The 25,055-nt window shown below is 41.9% G+C and overlaps 1 protein-coding gene across 1 annotated transcript; it reads right to left on the bottom strand.

Moving 5' to 3' along the window:
* Positions 1-15,621: 15,621 nt before the first annotated feature.
* LOC308292427 (uncharacterized protein) lies at positions 15,622-20,179 on the bottom strand. The gene is made up of 2 exons (XM_080734759.1): positions 20,098-20,179; positions 15,622-18,883 (listed from the first exon to the last, which is right to left on the bottom strand). The coding sequence occupies exon 2, from the start codon at positions 18,819-18,821 to the stop codon at positions 17,025-17,027; it is 1,797 nt and encodes a 598-aa protein (XP_080590885.1). The 5' UTR covers positions 18,822-18,883; positions 20,098-20,179; the 3' UTR covers positions 15,622-17,024.
* Between the last annotated feature and the right edge of the window lie 4,876 nt (positions 20,180-25,055).

The following is a 25,055-nucleotide window of genomic DNA, read 5'->3' as shown; positions in this document are numbered from 1 at the left end:
AACATTAAAATCACTTTGCCCCTCGATTTGCCATTCACTTTATGCATGCGCATACCCTCTAGAACACAATACAATAAACGAAAGCCCTTTGCCATTTGAGTGTCTTGACAGGGCATTCTGCAAACGAAACAAACAATTCTGTTACTGTTTTGTGAAAGTGATTTCTGGATGCAGATGCAGACTTGAATAAAACACTGCATTCTTATTAGGCATATTGAATAATGTAAATATTAGTTCACAATTAAAACCACATTCCACTTAAAACGAGAAAAAAAAAATCTCACACACCATAACAAATAAAACAAGCAATAGACACTTTATTTAAGAAGGTATTGGTTTTCTTGTTCAAAACCCACAACAAAAACATGTTCACAAAAAATGCTTGATATGCTGTACTTGTAAGGTTACTGCCTATCGAGCAATCTCATCTGACCCCTATCTTTTTACAGTCTTATACAATTTATATTGTCTCATTAATTGAACACAGAATTTACTATTTTCATGTTTACTCAACCAAAAGGTTTCTCAGTAGCTGTGTTTACATGGACATCTTTTTTCTAATCTGATTAAAATGAAGGTTTTGGATCAAGTGTTTACATGTGGTGAGATCAATCAGATCTGGTGTTTGGTCGGGTTGTGAAAAGGTGTCTACGCACCGATTAGAATTTAAATCTGGTTGAGCTTGATAGCGTCTTACTGGTAGGGTTTATTTTTAATCTAGTTTTAAGCCGATTAAAAGTGTCCATGTAAGCACAGCTAGTGAAGAGTATTAAAATTTAAAGAGGAAGTAAGAGGTGAGAAAAAATAAACTTCATACTGTAGCTACACATCAACATTCCGAGAAGAGTCTAGAGTGAAGTTGAAATTACTACGGCAACTTTGTGAACTGACAAAAAAATTAATCTCTGGCCTCAGTCATAACTGTCATAGTTTTAAGGACATCACACTGTCTTAAAGAAATGAAAGACACTAACATAAGGCACAATCCAATTCAAGTCCAATCTACAGTTTGTAACCAGCCAATAAAAGGAATGATGGCAGTACATTCAAAGCTTTGGCAATTAATGTAAAACAAACCATGAAGACATTTAACTGTAAAATGGCTTTGGGAGAGAGAAAATAAAAAGCATGAAATCTGATGACAAAAACCCAGTGCATAACCCACCCCAGGTTAAAACAGACAACTATATTACAATTAAACTGGGTGCTTAAACAATAGGCATGTCTGTTTTGTCTTACTCCTTAAAAATGATTAAACATCAGCATAACAAACATTTTCAATGTCTTTTAAGCACATTAAAATAAAATAAAAATAAAATTAACATTGAACTGAAACGTTAAAAACAGGATTTTCAGGAACGAATGTTTACGTATGTAAACTAGGTTTTATGAATGAAAGTGAACCTGTAACCACATGACTACATACCCTCGGATCAGGAGCATTATACCAAATTAATCACAGCTGTGGGTGCCACCACACCCTATAAGTGTGTCTGGCACCCACACACTCTTCCTCTTTCTATCGACTGGGAAGGCATGACAGGGCCAGCCTTCACCACCGAGTGACAATGAAGGGTTACAGGTTCACTTTCATTCATAAAACCTAGTTTACATACGTAAACATTCGTTTTATTTCATTTCAAGTGAACCTGTAACCACATGACTACAGTATACCAAATTAGTCACGAGGAGAGTGAAGTGGCCAAACCTACAGGTCAAGGCCATACAGGAGGAGTAAAACTCATCACAGTAATACAGCAGAACACAACCAATTGAGTTCAAGCATTTTATTGTAAACAACTGAAAGATATGTGAAACAAAATTCTCCAGTTTAATAGCATTAAACTTAAATATACCAAAAAGGTAATGTACAAGTCATGCTTGAGCACAAGCCAAGGTGGCTCAAGTGTAACTGTATTCAAAAATAAACTTAAGCATCTGCTACTACCCCCAGTACAGATGAGGCGAGAGCAGACGAGGCCAGATTCAGACGATAGAATCTGGCAACGGTAGAGGAGGATGCCCAGCCAGCCGCATTAAGGTGTCTACACACCAAACAGCCTACAGGAGACTCCTTCTGACTGTACACAGACTGCAAAGAACTGCAAAAAACTAAGCACTTATTTTTTATTTTATTTTTTTCAGACGACGCCGACTGTAGTTACTGTATGGCAGTGGTGCCAGGTCTGCTCCTTATAAGCAACGTTGATCCTGTTTTCCTATAATGTTGCTAGTTGTGTGGGTTGCTTTTGTTTGGGCTTGTTTCTGAAGTGTAGTTGCTTATTTGGCCTTGCTTTCAACATTATTTTATAAAATAACTAATGTAATAGAGTTCAGAGGTGAAACTGGTCGCGCTTTTGGGCTTATTTTCATAGACCTGGTCGCGTATTTCACTCACAGAATCTGGCAACCCTAACCCGGCCGGAGGCAGCTCTGTTCTCCGTGCAGGAGGAGGGAAAAAAAAGAAAACAACAACACGGGCACTTGATGGACTATTACTAGCCTACTACTAGCTTTGCTTTGGATCCGATTGGAATAGGAATTGAGAGTTGAGATTGAGAATATGGTATTTAGTAAAAATATGCGACGGGAAAATGTCTCTGGCTTGTTTTGGCTTGGTTTTGGAGCAGTAGTAAACTATTCTACAACTCCCTCAATCTTACCGACGGCGAGGGGCGACTGAACAAAACTGAGCAAGTCCAGTTTTCCAGTTTTCGGTCGATAAGGTTCCCGACCCGCTGCCGAAAACCTGACGATGAGCTCCCGTTCGGCAACAGACGCTTTCCGCCGCCGAATCGTCGCCGAATCTGTGCGGTTAAAAGTGGCCTTTACACACATCCTCCAAGGATGCACCTCGAAACAGTGCCCATGAAGTAGCCATGCCTCTCACAGAGTGCGCCACCAGTCCAGTAGGGGGGTCTGCCCCTGCATGTTCATAAGCCAGGGAGATCAGATCGACTATCCAATGGGCCAAACGTTGCTTTGAAATAGGTCTGCCCAACGTGGTTCCACCGTAGGAAACAAAAAGTCCGTCTGACAAACGTAGGGACTTAGTGCGTTCCACATAGGACTTGAGGACCCTCACAGGACATATGCTATGATGCTTTTCAGCCTCCGCAGAGAGATGTGGAGGAGGACAGAATGCCTCTAGCACCAAAGGTCTGGAAACATGATTCCTAGGCAAGACCTTAGGCTGGAAGGCCGGGTTTGGCATGAGGCGGACCATCCTGCCATCTTCCCCAAACCTGAAACACGCTGGATCCACAGAGAGAGCGCTCAACTCGCCCACTCGTTTGGCAGAGGCAAGGGCCAACAGGAAGACTGTCTTCAAACTGAGAAGCTTAAGGCTAAGACTGGATAGCGGCTCAAAAGGGTGCTCACAAAGAGCCCTGAGAACCACCTGGAGGTCCCAGGAGGGCAGTAGAGGTTTCTGGGATGGACGACTCCGTCTCACGCTCTTCAGAAATCGTGTTGCCAGGGGATGCGCTCCCGGAGACACACCATCACACTTCTCATGAACAGTAGAGATTGCGGCAAGATAGCCCCTCATAGTAGACTCTGCCCGGCCCAGGGCAAAGAGATGCTGGAGGAAGGACAGAATGACCGATATGTGACAGGCCAAGGGATCTTCCCGCTGAGCACGACACCAGTCCTTAAACACCTTCCACTTGCAACTATATTGCAGCTGAGTGGAGGGAGCCCGCGAGGCTTGCAAGGTCTTTACCACCTCCCTTTCTAGGCCAAGTGAATGCAAATGCTGCCGCTCAAGAGCCACACATGAAGTGTCAGTATCATGAGCTCCAGGTGACGCATCCTGTCCTGTACCCGGGGCAGTGTGAGCTGGCCGATCGTAAGAAGCCACAGGCAGGTCTTCATCATCCCGTGGACCCATGTCATCCATGGTCCCTGTGGCCAGTTCACCTGGGCACACAGTAACCTCACGCTCATGAAAGGAGCCAGCAGTAGAGGAAGTGCGGGAAACAGCATGAAATGTAGTTTCAGCTGGGGTCATGAAAGGAGCAGGACAATTGTCCTCAGCAGCACTGGTGGGCTGCGTATCGACAGCCATAGAGCCAAGTGAGAGCCTTCCCTTATGGCAGAGAGGATCTGGAGTGTCTTCAGCCCGTCCCTGGGCAGACAGAATGCTTTGTGTCCAAAACAAAATTGGAGCAGGAATGTGTGCAACCGATTCAATGGCACAGCTGGGGCAGCAGCTCCCAAATCTAGCAAGGCCGAAACATTTTCGTCCAGAATAACAGAAAGAAACTTTTCTATAACTTTCTTCTCCAAAACTCCTTGAAAGTGAGGGGGGCGGCTGCTGAATAGCAGACGGCACCCAAAATCCAGAGCACTGATCACCCACAGACAAGCGTTGTCCTGACGCCAAGCACTGAGGTGGGTGGCAAAAGCAGGCGCCAGTTGACTCGCACCGTCAGGGGCGCTGGCGGGGCTTGGCAGACCCACCCTTGGTGCTTCGCCGAAACTGAGGTGGGGAGCGCTGAGGGGCCCGCGGGGAATACCCGCGCCTCGCGGCTCCAGAGCCCTGGGTGGAGTTGTGCTCCGCAAAACGAAGCCGCTGAAAGCCCCCACGCCTCTCCTGAGGCCCCCGGGCCACTGGCCTGGACTGCCCAGGCTGGCGCAAGGACTGAGTCCGCTGCCTGACCTTCTGGGCCTCATCCAGCGCAGTCTCTGCTGCAGGCCTGAACACTTCCCCAGGTGTTATTGAGGCCTCCATGACAGCATCTTGGTCTGCCTCTTCTAGTCCAGACTGGCTCAGCCAAATCCAACGCCGTGCCAGGGTCAGTTGTGCCAAGGAATTACCGAGAACTGTGGCTTGGGTGGTAGCGCCTTGGATCACAGTATCAACAACCTTTTCCAGTTCTGGCAGGAGGTCAGCTGGGTCCTTGGATGCTAGGTCCCGTATCAGAGCCTCCAAGTAAACAAGCAGGAGTGTATTTGTATTCGCCAGCCTAGAGGCCATGGCTGTTGACTGAAAAGCCTTCACCACCAACCCATCAGTGGCCCGGCATTTTGCATTGGGGTGACGAGCAGCCCTACTGCCTCTGGCTTTAGCCCCCGCCATCAGAGCAAAAGTCGGGCCCACTCTGGCTATGCCATCTAGCCCATGCTCGGCAGCACCATGCAGGGTGCTGAGCGCAGAACGGGGTGCAGCAGCCACCCTGGGTCGGGCCCAAGACCTTTGTAGACGCTTGACAAAGTCGGGATACACTGGGAGAGGGGCCTGTCCCCGGTCTCTCGGGTCCCGGTCCAGCGCAGAGGCCCTTGGTGGAGAAGATGGGGGAGGCATGCCAGCAGTCACTGCTGCCCGTGAGAGCAGAGCCTCAATGGAGACCTCACCAAACACAGGATCACCCCGATTCTGCTGGGAGTTGGAACCAGATTCAAACTCCTCCTCCTCGTCATCCACCTGCCCAGAGGAGCCACCATCAAAGCTGCCGGTCCCGTCCAGGTTACCCGAGGCAGCAAGAGAAACAGCATCAGGATCACGATGCCTAGGCAGAGGAGCCCGTTTTGGCGGATCCAGAAGTTGGCGCTGTTGTGCAGCCATGCAGTCAATGGTCTTACGCATATCATCCAAGTGCCTCTGCATGAGGTATACTCTTGGGTCATAGGCGGGTCCCTTTTCAACCCGCTTACGCTTCCCACTCGCCTTCCTCCCAACAGTCGGAGTATGCGAACTGGGAGGAGCCGGACTCTGGCCAGGCGGCACACCATCCTCCGGGCCATTGTACTGCTCTTCATCGTCCATTAGGCAGGGGAAAACTGTCTCCCTCTGAATAGTCTGGGGAAACATGCAGCAATGCAACATGAAAATGTCAAGTTTCATTGTTGCAGCAATGCAACATGAAAATGCCATGATTCATTATTAAATCATTTAATAATAATAGTCTGAGGAGACAAATGCAGCAATGTAACATGCAAATGCCCTAGCCTAGAGTGTAAACAGCAGAGCTAGGCTACCACAAGCCTGCTCCAGTGCTGTGTGAATGCTACAAACAGGCTATGTTTGCAGGAGGAGGAGGAGGGGGAAGGAACATTACACACTTACCAAATAGTAACGTTATTATCCCTCACGCGCAACGAGCGCACAACCATTAACAAACAGGAACGTGTTATGTGTATGACAAACACAATTGTCATCTGCAACAAACAACACAGATGAGACAGCTTCACGGCACGACAAACCGGCGTGTTGAGAGTTTAAACAAACAATACAGACGATGAGATAACCTCACGGCACGCCAAAGGGGTGCCACATAGAAGGCAGCCCAGAGCAGGCTTCCAGCACCGTGAGGAATCAAACAAAGTCAAGAGTAAACAGCAGAGCTAGGCTAACACAAGCCTATACAGTGCTATGGAGTGCTGCTAGTAGCAGGAACAAATGTCACTCACGTACCAGTTACCAACAAACTGGCATTGAGTTCAAACAAACAAACAATACAGACTATGAGATAAACTCACGGCACGCCAAGGGGGTGCCACATAGAAGGCAGCCCAGAGTAGGCATCAAGCACCGTGAGGAGTCAAAGTCATACAGGTATAAGCTTACTGACCAGGAGAATAGAAAGAGGAAGAGTGTGTGGGTGCCAGACACACTTATAGGGTGTGGTGGCACCCACAGCTGTGATTAATTTGGTATAATGCTCCTGATCCGAGGGTATGTAGTCATGTGGTTACAGGTTCACTTGAAATGAAATAAAACAGTATTTTGTTTTTAAAAACAACCAGATTTGAACACAAATTAACACATATGGTGCCAACCCCGAGTTTCCCGAGTTTGTATTGGTACTAGTGCTGTGCCAACCCTGAGTTTCCAGAGTTTGGGCCGTTTTTGAAAAAAAAAAAACTCCAGAAATGTATTAGGCATGATCGCGATCGCGAAATTGCATGTTTAACCCCCATACCAACCCATTCTTTCAAACATGGCAGCCATGTTTGTTTACATCTGAAGAAAACATAATGGCTGATAAATCATGAATGCCTGCACGGATTTCCAAGCGGATTTTTTTGTTTGAAAGCTGTGAACACCATCTACACACGTGGTGCATCATCTAGGCATGGGCGTGCACTTTTTACACACTTGCACAATTACATGGAAGTCTATGGTAACCATGGCAACGCGGGACATTGGCCGGAAAAAATCATTGCAACATAAGTGTTAACAGCCCCACTGTGTGGTACCAGCCAAATTGTGTATTTTAATTAGCTTAACCTGCTGACAAGTTAATAGCGCTACAACAATTGATTATTTATTTATTTTCTTAGCGATTGTGTTTTGATTGAATTGAATAATCTAGATTACTTTTTGAACATATTTGTAATCGAAGATATGAAAAGTACTCAAGCCTAGAAAAAGAAATAGTAATGGACTGTCTCTCCCCCTTGCACACAAAGGTGATGTGACAACTGAAACGTTTTATTTCTCCCAACTAAACAATGATTTTGTTCATAATGATAAGCTTACCTTGCATACAGTGGTGTGGTGTGTATGCATTCATGTAACTTTAACTGACAAAAAAGGGGGAAAAAAGGAAAGTAAAAATCAATTTCAATTATCTTCTTCAGTATCTTCTACTTCCTCATGGGACACGGTTTCCAGTTCCACCTCCTCGAGGTGTCCCTCGACCTGCTCAGAAGTCTCGGGCTCTGTTTCATCTGCAACTATACCTTTTTTAGGACGCCCCCTCTTTTTTGGAGGCCCAGCATCGGTGGTGGTTTTTTTCAGGTGAGCGCCCCGTTTTTCCACCTTGAGAGGACGCCCTCTGCCTCGTTGCAGGGTTTCGGTGGCGCCCTCCGGAGGATCAACACGGGGGTATTTGCGTGGCCTTCCAAGTGGCTTCCACACTTTTGGTTTCTTCAGCTCCTCAGCTGAGGGCAAAGGGTGCTTCCTTGGCCTTCCCCTTTTTTTGGTAACTTTGGGTCTACCTCTCCCTTTGTTAGGTGTCAAAGGGCTCTTGGGAGAGCCCTTTGGCCGACCCCTCTTCTTGGGTGTGCTAGAACCTCCGTTAACCTCCTTCCCACCTTCCGGCTTGGGCTTACTCGGCCTACCCCTGCCCCTTTTCGGTGTATCAGAAACTTCTTGACCGGCGGCTGCTTTCCTAGGTGTTCTTTTGTTGGGTGAGCCAGAGTCAAGAGGCCCCTCTTGACTATGGGCACGCTTCTCTGATCCCGGTCCTTTTGGACGGCCGCGTCCCCTCCGAGGTGTTTGAGGGTCTTCAACAGCTTTGGGTTTTGTGTTCGGGTTTTTTGGCCTCCCTCTTCTCTTCTGGGGTACTTGGGCTCCACCATTGGACATGGACTCTCCCTCACTGCTCCCAGCATCTACTTGTCCGTCCTCTGCCATAGTTATTTCCTCTTCTAAACGTTCACCTTCACACGGGGTTGTTGTTGTCATGGTTGCACCTGTAAAACCAGAGATTGACAAAATGCCAAAAATTATGAACGCTGAATCCGATTTTGAATTGCACATGGAAGAGCCTCCACACAACACAAAAACCTAAAATCAATTTAACGCCCATAGAGAGCAACGCAAATGTCACTGTTTGTTGCAGAAACGGTCTGTTTACCACCAAAGTAGGCAGGGAGGTCATGTTGTAGGGGGTCATTTGGTAATGACTGTCAAACAGGGTTTTGGTACTCCATACCTTTGCCTCTATAATTGCTTTGACACATTTGTATAACAGGCCTATTTCTTACAAAAATCCAAATATAGTGTAATCAACATCCAACAATCAAACTCAAATTGGAAATGCATAATATGGGGCACCTGCCACAAAACTCTATATATTTGGTATATTTGGAGAGGTGAGGTCTGCAGCAAGGGCAGGTTTAAATGGAGTTAAGACGTCTTTTGAACAAAGGCTATAAGTAAAAGTTTGTCTTTTATAGAAAAGGTCTCACAGCATCCTCGACTGACATCCATCGGCAAATAAGGAGCAGTGAGGTATTTCCCCATTTGATTTTACAGCAATGATATACAAAACAGAACACACAGTGAACAAAAGATAAGAGGTGGCCTTAAAGCTGCTCCAATGACAATCATTCCAGTCAATTGCTAATCTGATCAAGCCAATTCTACTGGGAAAAGAAGGCCGGCCTTAATTGTGACTTAAGTTCCAAACCCAAGTTCTATTTCAAATCTAAGCATGGCAAATGAATATTCTTGATGTATACATGTGTACAGTGTGTACTGTACATGTGTCTCACGTATATAACCCTTAAAATATGTGTTGGCATCTTACAGTTTAAAAATAAGACAGACCTTGGATCCTAGGTATGTTGAGAAGTCTCTAGTAGATCCAGCCATATTCCTGACAAGAGGGCCTATTAAGCATCAGTCATATGGTGGAAAAAGTGTATTTACTCAAGTAAAAGTATCAATACTAGATGTACTCTGCTACAAGTAGAAGTCTGGAATTCAAAATGTACTTGAGTAAAAGTATTGGCATCAAAAAGTAGCCTACTTAAAGTACCAAAAGTAAAAGTAGGTCTACAACATGTTTGAAAATAGAATATGCAACGCGTTCTGAGCTTGTATATACAAATCTATTTTCAAATAGCCAAGATATAAAATAGGGCTAAAGTGATTTATGTATGTTTAATTTATATCTGCAAAGTAACGAAGTAGTAGGCTAAGCTATAATGTTTTCAAAATACATGTAGGTCTAGTGAGTAAATGTACAATATTCGGATTCGAGATGTAGTGGAGTAGAAGAAAAAGTATTGAAAATGTAAATACCTTAAAACTGTATATAAGATAAGTACCTACTTGAGTAAATGTACTTAGTTACTTTACACCACTGCATACGATCGAGCAGGAATGAAAACGAACAAAGGGAATTAAAACATAACATTGGGTGTATCTCACCTTTAAAATCGCCCCGTAACCCGTTAGCGTGTGTTTTTTAGACTATATCGTTTTACTCCACGATGCAATATTAAGAAGCAAAGTCGATGTTTACAAGGATGTTATTGTTGTGATCGGTCCTCTTCCCCGCCTATGTGAAATGAGCAGAAATAGCGTTAGCAGAAATAAGGCTTCCGGCTCAACGTAATAGTCTACCCCCAAAACCGGAGCAGTTACTAGTGAAGCGGTGGAAACGAATTAAATGTTATTTTAATAAATGTGATACATAATAATTAAAATGATTTGTACAAAGTCAGCATAGTGAGCATAACTCACCTTCTGTATTCTTTTGTTTTTGTTGTGATCCGCCAATTTTCTTCCTGTTTAAATCGGCAACTGTTTCCGGCTGGCCGTTACGTTTATTAAAGTCAGACGGAAACGACTTTTAGTTCATTCTTCTTTGTTTCACGGCAGGCAGGCTGTACACTGACAAGTGAATGCTGCCCTCCACAGGCGAGGCGGGGTTTACTGCTTTACCCTACAATTTCGAATAGGCCAGTACAGTACAGATGTTCTTCCAATATGCTGGAAATTCGCCTCTGGTGTAAAAAGAAATATATAGGCCTATATATATATATATTGATTTAAGAGTTTATGAGTTTATTAGCAGTTTGATTGATTTATGAGTTTATTGGCAGTTTTAGAAATAAAAACTACAGTTTCATGACAGCACAAATCACTGGTAGTAGGCCTATAAGGTTAACTAAAATGAGATCCTAGTAAAGCTTTACGTTACACAGGAACCACTTTGTATCTCATGTAACATTCTTTGCATAGGCTAACACCAATTACAAAAATTATATAAAAAATAGGGCGATAAAAACAACAGATGTTGGTGGTATAGCTGGAAAAGGAATTAGAGCCTTTTATAGTGTTAAATCGAGGTTGAACATGATTAGTGTTATTATAGTGGACAGACATCCTTGACCTTTTGGAAGTAGTTTGTCAGGTACATGGGTATCTTGGAGGTGTAGTGTATCTGTCAGCTACTGAGCGTGGGGTGGCTTAAGCCCGTATCAGAGTGTACGGTGGAGACCTATCCAGGTGCAGGCCATCATAGTCACGGCCCAGCGGGCCCACGGTGAAGTCCTTTACCCCGTCTAGACCGGTTCAGGTCGACCAATCAGTGAACGGGGTGTAGAGTCTGTCTGTCTGATAGTAAAAACAGAGAGATGTGTCGGTACTCGCGGTGGAAAGCTCTCCACCGTGAGGAATGATGTAACGTTGTAGTTTCATGACTCAAAAAGACTCGAAAAGACTACACCGCGGTGTAAAGCCTTCCACCGCCCAGGCGACTATGATGCCGGCTTTAGTGATAAGCGGTGAGGTGGGCCCGAGAAGGAAGACGAAGCACAACCTTAATCAGTTTTTCCTGGGCTGTTTGGAGCTTTAATTTTAAGGCGATGCCATACGAGGATAATAATTCCATAATCAATGAGTGGCCCAATAATAGCACCTCCTAGAGTCTTTCGAGTTTTAATATTGATCAGCGGAGCAACCCTATGCAAGAAACAAATTTGTTGGTTGACTTTTTTGATTACCTTGGTAGTAATCTTTTCACAAAAAAAAAATCACTGCTTGAATGGAGACAGATATTTTGTATCTGTTTATCTGGCCCAGTGGGAATGGGCCTTAATCCTTAAAGGGGAAGACCACCCATTTTCAATATTGAAATATGTCATTAATATACCTAAGAGGAGTTGTGTGGAAATAGAAAAAAAGTTCCCCCCCTTCTGTGTTGCCTAGAACTGGAGGATTGATTTTGGGGTTTGTATTGTAAAGTACAACTTGATGACATCACACTTGTACTTTACAATACAAACCCCAAAATCAATCCTCCAGTTCTAGGCAACACAGAAGGGGGGGAACTTTTTTTCTATTTCCACACAACTCCTCTAAGGTATATTAATGACATATTTCAATATTGAAAATGGGTGGTCTTCCCCTTTAAGTTCGGTTTGAATTCACTTCACCTTAGTTTGGTTCATGGTCATTTTGACCCGGGGGATATTTGGTTTAAAAAAACAATACTAATATAAATGTTAACTTAACAAATCATCATCATACTGTAAAGTTTTATTTTTATTTTTAATAAATAGATGGCTGCATAGTAAAATACAGTAAACAAAGACTAACATACCGGTAATCACAATCAGTGTTGGCACCTACCCATGCTTCAAAATATTGAGTAGACCTTTTGGTCATCAATGCTGGCAACTACAGGTGGCCATTCAAACAAAAGACAGGATTTGAATACAGTGTGAAACATAAATACACTTAAAATCTTAAAGGAGAGATGCCCATGTGTTGGTCTGAGTCTGACTGGTCAACTTCTACAAATCATATACGTGACTGAGAAGAATAATCGATATTATGACGAATTAGCAAGCATATTTAGACTGAGCAGATACTACACCTGCATAGTCAAACAAACTATTCTGACACAGCCTTGGTAACACCTACGGCCTGGCAAAGATAAACTGCATGCCGTTGTCTTGACTCATGAGTTTGAATTGATTGAATTGATTGAATTGAAGATGTTAGATTAGATTAGATTGATAGAAGTTTGCATAAGAAAAGGTTGTTTCAGCATCACCAAATAATGTTTGGAATGAGATATTTGCGACGCATTTTCTCATCCTTAATTCCGAATCGATGTGTAAGTTAAAGGACCTAGTTTTCTAGTTCGTCAAGTTAGTTGATTGCAACCATAGGTCGCAGTTTACTGTCAGAACCGGCACAGCTTGTCCGTATGTATATGTGTAACGCCTGCACTGTGGTTCCCCTGACACATCACTGTGACATCACAGGTGACATCACAGTGATGTCAGATACTCAGAGCAGGGATAACGCCTGACACTGTGGTTCCCCTGACACATCACAGGTGACATCACAGTGATGACAGATACTCAGAGCAGGGATCTCCATATATAGGAATAAACAGGTGACATCACAGTGGTGTGGCTGGTTCAGACAAGGATCACCAATGTATGGGCATAAAAGGGATTGTATGTTGTGATGTCATGGGAACCACTCTATGCCCATATATGGAGATCCCTGATGTCGTCAATATTAAGCCCATATTTAACAAGACTTCATATCCATATATGGGGAACTGGTCCGATATACATCACTGGCCAGATGGCCAAGACATGACGCGACCTCGCCCTTAGGGCCTCTTACTAGTTAGAAATTAGAATAGATTAGAAGAACCATGTGGAAAAGTAGGGATATCAAGTTGCATACATATGCAATGCATTTATAATATAAAATAAGAAATGTAACCAAATGTTATTCATTTCACAGGGGTAACCGTGTATGCAACACAGTTTCGATAATGTAATTTAAAAATGTAAATCTATCCAGCCCATAGTCATAATAAGTAGATCCAGCCATATTCCTGACAAGAGGGCCTATTAAGCATCAGTCATATATGGTGGAAAAAGTGTATTTACTCAAGTAAAAGTATCAATACTAGATGTACTCTGCTACAAGTAGAAGTCTGGAATTCAAAATGTACTTGAGTAAAAGTATTGGCATCAAAAAGTAGCCTACTTAAAGTACCAAAAGTAAAAGTAGGTCTACAACATGTTTGAAAATAGAATATGCAACGCGTTGTGAGCTTGTATATACAAATCTATTTTCAAATAGCCAAGATATAAAATAGGGCTAAAGTGATTTATGTATGTTTAATTTATATCTGCAAAGTAACGAAGTAGTAGGCTAAGCTATAATGTTTTCAAAATACATGTAGGTCTAGTGAGTAAATGTACAATATTCGGATTCGAGATGTAGTGGAGTAGAAGAAAAAGTATTGAAAATGTAAATACCTTAAAACTGTATATAAGATAAGTACCTACTTGAGTAAATGTACTTAGTTACTTTACACCACTGCATACGATCGAGCGGGAATGAAAACGAACAAAGGGAATTAAAACATAACATTGGGTGTATCTGACCTTTAAAATCGCCCCGTAACCCGTTAGCGTGTGTTTTTTAGACTATATCGTTTTACTCCACGATGCAATATTAAGAAGCAAAGTCGATGTTTACAAGGATGTTATTGTTGTGATCGGTCCTCTTCCCCGCCTATGTGAAATGAGCAGAAATAGCGTTAGCAGAAATAAGGCTTCCGGCGCCGATCTCTTTTGAATGCTTTTGAAACTGATATTATCCTAGATAAAGTACTATGTTCTATCCGTCTGTCTTTCAATGTTATATGAGATACTTAAAGTGTGGTTCCTGTGGAAATAAGCCTCGGCTTTCTAGGATCTCCTTTTAGTTGACCTTGTACCAGTGATTTGTACTGTCATGAAACTGTACTTTTTTCTATTGCAAACTTCTAATAAATTCTTCAATCAATCAATCAATCTCTTCAGAATAAGAGTACCCCTAAAGCCATTGGAAAACGTTGAAAACGGACAATTTTGCCATAATATGGACGTTAAAAATATAGATTCAGTATCTAAACGAACATACAAAATGCTAATTAGGTTTCTTTTCCCCAGGCATCCATGCTGTTTCCCAAGCTCAGAAGGAAAACGACACCCACCTTTGCTGCCTCTCTTGGCTGGCATGAACATTACAAAAAGCTCATCAGTTCCACCAAATTCCCCCTCTTCCCTGCAAAGATTTTTAACATCTACAGTACACACAACATCATGACACCCCCTATATATTTGTATATACTTTTTTTTACCTTTATTTATGCAGGTTAAATCCCGTTTAGATACCAAATCTATTTTTCAAAAACATTGTCCTAAAAAACACAACAGGATGTAAAAGTCACATTGGCAGCAATAATAGCACCTGTAGTAGATAACTCAAAACACTCAACTCATAATTGTAACAGGTAATAGGCTATTCCCCTTATTCTCCTCAAACGTTTTGTAGAATGGACACATTGGAAACACTACACTAAACTTTTCAGGCCAAGGACCCCTAACTGAGAGATGAAGCAGGTGCCACTACTACTACATTACTTTATAAAATTGTTAGAGATTATACTTTATTAGATTTCATAGATAGCTTCATATATTTTTTGACAGCAGTATCATCAGTATTGTATAAGTAATATGTTGGAATCATAAATGAAAGATTAGTGGACAATAATACCTGAAACACTTAAAGAGCTAACCCGGAATGACCATGAGGTCTGTAACTTTGAGTTATGGGGACCGTAAATAAGTGTCATATTAGATATTGAAGACTTGACATTCAGTAGTTGGGTATTATGGTCAAAATAAGAACATTATAACGGTGTGTAAAACATTTATGGCCCCTGAATCATGTCCATTTGTGTTCTCAGACATTTAACCACTTAAAGTTTTAAACCCTCAATTCTACTACTGTAGATGTATTTTCAGCAAATGTTCCCCCAAAAGGAATGCTAGGGTTCTGTTAATATAAATATTTAAAAAATAAATTCTCGTTAAGATTTGGCAGCTCCCCTGTAGTAACTATTAAGACCTGTGCCCTATTGTAAGAAAGTTTCAAGACAGTTGGAGAATATTGAAATGGCCAGAAGGAAGAATTATATAAGAGCAAAAAAACGTAAAAAGTTAGCAATCCTTAAATACATAACCCCCACTGATTAAAAACATATCACACCACAGAAATTACACAAAGAGATGCTTTATTTCAGGACCATAGTCTCATTCAAACCTAACAAGACCAAAATATGTTCACTAAAAACAGCATGAGTTTCACAAATCTAGATTTTAACATAGAAAGCAGACGCTAATATAAAGCCTATGGAGCATCCCTGCACCATGTCTTTTACAGTTTCTTCAAATAATTATGCGATATTTATTCGGAAACCATAAAGGTTTTCTGTGTATTAGCATTACTAATTATGTGTGCTGAGATCAACAATGCCAAAAGCATACAACACCTGTGACAGTCCATCGTTACCAGATCATTCAAAAACGTAACAAATATTGATATATGAAAAAAGATATATGAAAAAGCTTCAAAGCTAAACATTTAGAAAAGGTCAAGAGGATGGAGAAATCTCTGGGCAACTGTTCAATTGAGGAATAATGACTTTTTTTTTTTGAACAAAAGTGGAATAATAACTTTTAATTCTTATTCTTTGTTTCTCCCTATAAGCCTTTATTGTTAGGGATTGACAATAGGCTGCCAGGAAATAGGAGAGCGAGTAACACGCAGCAAAGGCCCTCTGGATCGGGACTCAAACCCGCGACACGCTGACAGGCTACACTGAGCCTGGGTCTGGGTGCCTGGACCACTACACCAGTGGCCCAGGCCAGTACATTCAAACCTTTGGCAATTATCACAAGACAAACCATGAAGACATATTTAACTCAAACTGTATTAAATTGGATTGGGAGGGAGAATTCAAAACTATTGCCCAACCGATGCCATATTTTTGGGTCCGATTCTGATCCCAATATTGGGAAAAAAAAATAAAAATAAACATAAAGCATGACATCATACAAATCTGATGACAAAAAACAAGGTTCATTTTAAAAGTCTTAACCCACCCAGGCTCAATCTCAATCTCACCTCACATCATTTGTTTGTTTCAGCTCAACATTTCACATTAACAAAAACAAAAAACATTCCTCGAACAATGAATGACATCACATGAAAACTGTATTACAATTAAAGTGGAGGCTTTAAAAAAAGAAGTAAAATAAAAGGAAAACAATATCTTGTATCACTTTTACAAGCAATACCTTGTACCAAGCATGCTTGTTTAACTGTGTAAATGATTTAACATCAGCATAGTCAGATTAACTAGCCTACAAGCAAAATAAACAGCAATGTCATTTTTTTTTTCAATGAAAGCATCAAAAGCACATTAGGGAAACAAAATTACAGTTTAGTCAAGAAAACAGAGGTTATGCAATACACCTAACCTACCCCACTGACAAAACAGGATAGTATTCCTATGTCGAAAAGCAACCAGATGTTGTGTCCTTTGTCCATGCGGTTAAAATAATTTTCACTACTCCAACAGATGTTTTATTGGTTGAATCCAGATTAAAAGGCTCAGTGTGGTCACCTAGCCAAATCATAGCTTAACTTGGGACAAGTCACTTTCATTAAGTGGGGCAAAGTCTACTTCTGCTCATTCTCCATCCTCTTCCTCTTGTTCCCCATCCTTCTCCACCTCATCTACTGCATCTCCATTTGTACTTTTTTTAGGGTGCCGTCCTCTCTTTCTTGGGGGCCCAACATCGGCAGTGCCAGGTGGTTGCTTGCTTTTTTTCAGGTGAGCACCCCGTTTTGACGCTTGGGTGGTTCTCTCTGCCTCTGGATCATCATCATCATCCAGCTCCTCAGCTGACGGCAAAGGGTGCTTCCTTGGTCTTCCCATTTTTTTAGGAGGCGTTTGGGTGGTACTCTCTGCCTCTGAATCATCATCATTCAGCTCCTCAGCTGACGGCAAAGGGTGCTTCCTTGGTCTTCCCATTTTTTTAGGAGGCGTTTGGGTGGTACTCTCTGCCTCTGAATCATCATCATTCAGCTCCTCAGCTGACGGCAAAGGTTGCTTCCTTGGTCTTCCCATTTTTTTAGGAGGCGTTTGGGTGGTACTCTCTGCCTCTGAATCATCATCATTCAGCTCCTTAGCTGACGGCAAAGGGTGCTTCCTTGGACTTCCCATTTTTTTAGGGTGCTTTTGGGTGGTACTCTCTGCTTCTGGATCATCATCATCATCATCATTCAGCTCCTCAGCTGACGGCAAAGGGTGCTTCCTTGGTCTTCCCATTTTTTTAGGGTGCTTTTGGGTGGTACTCTCTGCCTCTGGATCATCATCATCATCATCATTCAGCTCCTCAGCTGACGGCAAAGGGTGCTTCCTTGGACTTCCCATTTTTTTAGGGTGCTTTTGGGTGGTACTCTCTGCCTCTGGGTCATCATCATCATCATTCAGCTCCTCAGCAGACGGCAAAGGGTGCTTCCTTGGTCTTCCCCTTTTTTTAGGGAGCGTCCTTGATCTTCCCCTTTTTTTAAGTGGCTCTTTTGAGCTTTTGGGTCGCCCTCTCCCTCTCTTCCTGCCAGTATAGCTCGGGCTATACTCTTTGACTGACTCTTCATCGACATCGTCACCCATTTCTTCCTCCATTCCTTCCTCCTCACTGCTCTCAACTCTCTCTGCCAACAAGGGCTTCTTATCAGGAGAGCCCTTTGGACGACCCCTCTTCTTAGGTGTGCTAGAACCTCCGTTAACCTCTGGAGGATCATCATTCGGCTCCTCAGCTGACGGCAAAGGGTGCTTCCTTGGTTTTCCCATTTTTTTAGGGACCTTCCTTGATCTCCCACTTAAACGCTTTTTTGGGATTTTGGGTCTCCCTCTCCCTCTCTTAGTTGCCTTGGAACTACGCTTAGCACCTTCCGACTTGCGTCCGTACGGCCTATACTCTGATAGGTCTGACCCATCATCGCTCGGGCTATACTCCGAGACTGACTCGTCACCATAACCCTCCTCCTCCCCACTGCTCTCACCCAAAGACTCAACCCTAGTCTCAACTCCCTCATCCGAGCTGGGCTTCTTAATGGCAGAGCCCTTTGGCCGACCCCTCTTCCTAGGTGGGCTAGAACCGCTGTATCTCCATTCTCCATCACTGTCAGCAGCTTTCGTGTTTGTTTTTTTGGGGGGGCTTTTGGGTCGAGGTCGACGTCTTTTCTTAGGACTTCCACGTCCTTTTGTTTTCTTCAGGAATACCGTGGCTCCATCATTGGAAATATCTGAACCCAACTCTGATAGATTCACATGTGTAATACACACCTGTATTTGCTTGGACATTTTGGGATTTTCTCTTCCTGTTTTAACAGGACTGCCGTTGGACACGTCCACCCCTGACTCCCCCTCACTGCTTCCAGCGTCTTGTCCTTCCTCTGCCATTGATATTTCATCTTCCATAATTTCCCCTTCACACAGGCAGTCAGGCACACTTGGAAATGTTGTTAGGGTTGCACTTGCACCTGTAAAATCATAGATTGGCGACGGTTAGTTGGTACATAACCTGGCCATCAATCAAGTGATATTTTCATCTAGATTTATGTTTTATTTGAGAATCAATTTTATATAAGACCTGAAAGATTAACAAAAAAGGACAATTATGATATATTTGTGGTTCAACTTTAAAGGACAACTTTGTTTTTTTACAACAAGGGTTCATATTTTAGATAGTCATTAGAGAAAAGATGGGTGTTATTTTTTTTTTTTTATGATTTGATTTGCATGCAAGTGGCTAAATATCTACTTTTTAGACAAAAGAAGCCCATTACCAAGATGCACCACAATCTTTCATGGGCAGATGTGACTTATGGGGACTTGTGTAATTGCGTCTAAAAAGACATTTAACCATTGGTACGCATGCCCCCACCCACTGAAATCAAAACACTTAAATCGCTAAAACAATAGAAAGAAGTAAATGAAAATATTTGAACACTCATCTTTTCGTTTCTATAATTACAATCTAAAATACAAACCCTTGTTGTAAAAAAAGTTGTCCTTTAAAGATGTTAAACAGTAATTTACCTATATGGTTATTAATTAGTCTCAGAGAAACAAAGAACTTGCAGTAGGCCTATGTGTGATGACATTAAACATTTATTTTTGTGCAGATGTTTTTTCTTTTCTTTTTTTTTCAAAAAAATTGAGATTTTCTCAAAACAACAAATATTAAAATGCACATTACAAGGACATGCATGCATTCAAATCATGTTAATTTGTTTTGTATAGGGTCTACATTTTATAACTAGTACTACATTTCACATTTTCGTGAAAATGTGTTGAAAAAGCAGTGTAAACTAATGGAGGGGTCTGTCTAGTTTCTGAAACACAGGAAGCGTAGCATGGGGTAGCTAAGTTAGCCAATTTTAACATGCACAAAACTAAGTATAATAGGTGCATGCGAATGCAATGGGTTTTTTAAACAGACATTTCTAGATGCATTTTTTTTCTTCGTAAATACAAATCTTATCATAACACGCCGTGGCTGCCATTATAAATATATCCGTGCAGCAATGAATGGCTTATAGCCTAGCCTACTGTGCTCAACGCAATAGTCTACCCCTAAAACCGGAGCAGTTACTTGCGAAGCGGTGGAAACGAATTAAATGTTACTTTAATAAATGTGATAAATAATAATTAAAATGATTTGTATGAAGTCAGCTTAGTGAGCATAACTCACCTTCTGTATTCTTTTGTTGTTGTTGTTGATCCGCCAATTTTCTTCCTGTTTAAATCGGCAACTGTTTCCGGCTGGCCGTTAGGTTTATTAAAGTCAGACGGAAACGACTTTTAGTTCATTCTTCTTTGTTTCACGGCAGGCAGGCTGTACACTGACAAGTGAATGCTGCCCTCCACAGGCGAGGCGGGATTTACTGCTTTACCCTACAATTTCGAATAGCCCAGTACAGTACAGATGTTCTTCCAATATGCTGGAAATTCGCCTCTGGTGTAAAAAGAAATATATAGGCCTATATATATATTGATTGATTTAAGAGTTTATGATTTTATTAGTAGTTTGATTGATTTATGAGTTTATTGGCAGTTTTAGAAATAAAAACTACAGTTTCATGATAGCACAAATCACTAGTAGGCCTATAAGGTTAACTAAAATGAGATCCTAGTAAAGCTTTACGTTACACAGGAACCACTTTGTATCTCATGTAACATACTTTGCATAGGCTAACACCAATTACAAAAATTATATAAAAAATAGGGCGATAAAAACAACAGATGTTGGTGGTATAGCTGGACAACGAATTAGAGCCTTTTATAGTGTTAAATTGAGGTTGAACATGATTAGTGTTATTATAGTGGACAGACATCCTTGACCTTTTGGAAGTAGTTTGTCAGGTACATGGGTATCTTGGAGGTGTAGTGTATCTGTCAGCTACTGAGCGTGGGGTGGCTTAAGCCCATATCAGAGTGTACGGTGGAGACCTATCCAGGTGCAGGCCATCATAGTCACGGCCCAGCGGGCCCACGGTGAAGTCCTTTACCCTGTCTAGACCGGTTCAGGTCGACCAATCAGTGAACGGGGTGTAGAGCCTGTCTGTCTGATAGTAAAAACAGAGAGATGTGTCGGTACTCGCGGTGGAAAGCTCTCCACCGTGAGGAATGATGTAACGTTGTAGTTTCATGACTCAAAAAGACTCGAAAAGACTACACCGCGGTGTAAAGCCTTCCACCGCCCAGGCGACTATGATGCCGGCTTTAGTGATAAGCGGTGAGGTGGGCCCGAGAAGGAATACCAAGCACAACCTTAATCAGTTTTTCCTGGGCTGTTTGGAGCTTTAATTTTAAGGCGATGCCATACGAGGATAATAATTCCATAATCAATGAGTGGCCCAATAATAGCACCTCCTAGAGTCTTTCGAGTTTTAATATTGATCAGCGGAGCAACCCTATGCAAGAAACGAATTTGTTGGTTGACTTTTTTGATTACCTTGGTAGTAATCTTTTCACACAAAAAAAATCACTGCTTGAATGGAGACAGATATTTTTTATCTGTTTATCTGGCCCAGTGGGAAAGGGCCTTAATCCTTAAAGGGGAAGACCACCCATTTTCAATATTGAAATATGTCATTAATATACCTTAGAGGAGTTGTGTGGAAATAGAAAAAAAGTTCCCCCCCTTCTGTGTTGCCTAGAACTGGAGGATTGATTTTGGGGTTTGTATTGTAAAGTACAACTTGATGACATCACACTTGTACTTTACAATACAAACCCCAAAATAATCCTCCAGTTCTAGGCAACACAGAAGGGGGGGAACTTTTTTTCTATTTCCACACAACTCCTCTAAGGTATATTAATGACATATTTCAATATTGAAAATGGGTGGTCTTCCCCTTTAAGTTCGGTTTGAATTCACTTCACCTTAGTTTGGTTCATGGTCATTTTGACCCGGGGGATATTTGGTTTAAAAAAACAATACTAATATAAATGTTAACTTAACAAATCATCATCATACTGTAAAGTTTTATTTTTATTTTTAATAAATAGATGGCTGCATAGTAAAATACAGCTTGCCTCTTTCCTCTTCTGCCAACTTGCCACTGGATCTCCAGCCATACTCTATGATCTCTAGTTGTTCTCTGAAAATGCTCAATGCTCAACACTCAAATTTTCCTAGTTGGACAGTTGGATATATAATTTCTTTTTTTAGAGATATCTTGGCCACACTGTCATATATTTCATTGCCTTCGACCCCAGAGTGCCATGCAAGCTCCCCCCCCCCCCCCCAAAAAAACAACAACAACGTTGCAGCCAATTCTCTCTATGCTGTACATACAACACATAATCTCTCTGATAAAGTCAGAGCGAGCCTTTGATTCCCCACCTCTCACAGCCACCAGAGCAGCCGCAGAATCTGAGCATATAATACCTTTTGCAGGTTTGACCTCCTCTATCCACCACATGGCCCATAAAATTGCCAATAGTTTAGCTGAAAAGACAGACATGTATGCCAAATCTGACCCTCCTCCACATACTGTACATCTCACAGTTTTCCCAGAGACGGGGTCCTACTCCAGTCCTTAGACCTGTCAGTAAATAAATATCTGCACATATTCATTCTTGAACTGACCCAGGTACCAATGCACATTATCACTTGAAAGCTCGCCTTTCCGGAGCAACAGGACAGATCCACTTCTAGCTCTGGGAGAAACCAAAAAGGAACAGGAGACCACATTGACGGCATAGCTCAGGGGTAGAGAAACCGTTATTAGAGCACGAAGGGTTCCCAGTTTGAATCCAGGCTCCCCCTGAGTTAATGTCGAAGAGTCCTTGGGCAAGACTCTGAACCCCTAATTGCTCCCGGTGAGTAGGTTGGTGCCTTGCATGGTTTCCTCTGCCACCGGTGTATGAATGTGTGCGTGAATGGGTGAATGTAATCTCTGTAAAGCGCTTTGGATAAAAGCGCTATATAAATGCACCATTTACCATTTATTGACGAAATAATATTTCCAATGTTTACTGCAAGCAGTTTTATTTTTATGTGGTGAAAAAGGGTTGCTTTTTCCTCCTTGCCTATGAACTCCCAACAATCCTCCAATATGCATTTAGCTGCAGAGCTGTATTTTGAAACCCATTTAATATAACCTCCCCCATTTCAACCAGCAAGGCCGGAATAGGAGTCGTTTTAAAAGCTCCACTGAGCCCTGAGGTGTGCCATTTTCAATGTCAACAGTTTCAGCCACAACTCCTCCAACTCTCACTTGAATAGACCTATTGTTAAGGAAATCCTTTATCCAATAAAACCCTCCTCTACTCCCTCCACAGTCATATGCTTTTTCGATATCCAAGAATACCCTCATTACTGCTTCCTTTTTATTGATAATAAAGACCTTCCTGATATCCTGATATAAAACTGCTATAGACTAGTACATTGTGCTTCTCCCAACTCTGAAATCATTTTGATAGTTCACAAAAAGAATTATTAACTTCTAGAAAAAATATCAGTCTATTTGTGACCATTCTTTCCATCACCTTACACAGCACAGATCTTAAAGGAGTAGTTCACCCCCAAAATGACCTTTTTTCCCCTATTGATTACTCATGCCATGGAGACTTGAGTTCAATAATATTTTTTCGTATTTGTCGCATTCCTAAGACAAAGATTTGATTATAGTGAATTTACCCCCATTGATTCTGGATGGGGACCCAAATGCATTCGGGTCCCCATCCAGAATCAATGGGGGTACATTTATTGTAATACATTTTTTGTCTTAGGAATGCAACAAAAAACTACAAATATTATTGAACTCAAGTCTCCAAGGCGTGACTAATCAATAGAAAAAAGGTTATTTTGGGGGTGAACTACTCCTTTAACGCTATTTGCCGGTAAGATGATGGACAAGATGGATCTTTTCCTGGTTTCAGAATCGGGATCACCACCGCAAGCTTCCATTTTTGGAATTCAACTTCCTCTCATAGTTGCATAAAGCAAGGATTTCATCCAACACAATATCATCTAATTGTTTAAGCTTTGCATAACTTATTCTGTCTTGAAAATTTTATTCTGGCCCAAACCTCCCTAACCGGTGTATCCGGCCTGACGTCCTACAGAATGTCCTCCGACTTTTCTTTTTGGCATCTTTAATCATTTTCCTTGCCATTGCTCTGCATCGCTTATATTAAATTGCATTTGCCTGAGTCCCTACTCAGTTCCCTACATGTTACATAGACTAGAGCTCTAAAAACTCACTGCCTCATCACATTCCTTGTTCCACCATGCCATGGCACTATAACGGTCATTTTAACTCCTTTTTGTGCGCAATCCAGACAGTTTTGAATCTGCTTGATTCAAGTATTTAAACATTTGATATTCATTTGATAAGGCACACCCCCTCAATTTCACCACTGGTACGTGGGTTACATTGGGTTACATGGGGTCCCTCAGGGGCATCACAAAGGGGGGGGGGGGGGGGGAGTGCAGTGTTGATTTCGTCGACTAAAACTATGGCGAAAAATGTTTGTCGACTGCATTTTTTCACTGACGGAAACGAAATAAAAACGAAATAAAAAACTAAGCTTTGATGACTAAAACTTAGACTAAATATATTGACAATTTCGTCAACAAAATAAAAACTAGACTAAAACGTTAGGGAGGGACTAGTGGAGAAGAGTCATTTTATGTTTGGTTGCTCTCAGGTGTTGCGCGCTGAAAATAGCAGATCCACAAGCTCACAACGCATCACGCTGCAACGCGTTGTGAGCTTGTAGATCAGCTATTTTCAGCGCGCAACCAAGTGTAAAATCAGTAATTACGATGCCATCAAGGCTGTAGATGTAGTCGCCTAAAATCTTATGATATTTAGTCGACTAAAATTAGACTAAAACTAAAACATATGTATTTTTTCATTAAGTGACTAAAATCTTGCTTCTGGGGGTTCCCTGGAACGAAATGTTTTGAGATGGGGGTCTGTGGCCAAATACATATAATTTTGGGGGTCCTTTAAGTGAAAAGGTTTGAGCACCACTGACATAGAAACATAGGTTCAGCTTTAACAGACCTCCAGGCAGGTCATTAAGGGGCTGTTCCACCAATCTTCTCCGAGGGACAGACCTTCATTTTCCCATACACCTGCTGGCTGGTTTTATGTAGGTTTTGCCCAGAAAGGGAAGAGGGGAACAGCTCAG

This window comes from Nannobrachium achirus (assembly GCF_963921795.1).
Source record: "Nannobrachium achirus genome assembly, chromosome: 10".
Taxonomy (NCBI): domain Eukaryota; kingdom Metazoa; phylum Chordata; class Actinopteri; order Myctophiformes; family Myctophidae; genus Nannobrachium; species Nannobrachium achirus.
This window is presented reverse-complemented; position numbering and strand designations above follow the sequence as displayed.

Coding starts and splice junctions, on each gene's coding strand:
- LOC308292427 (XM_080734759.1), bottom strand. CDS start 18,821: ATGGAAGATGAAATATCAATGGCAGAGGAAGGACAAGACGCTGGAAGC.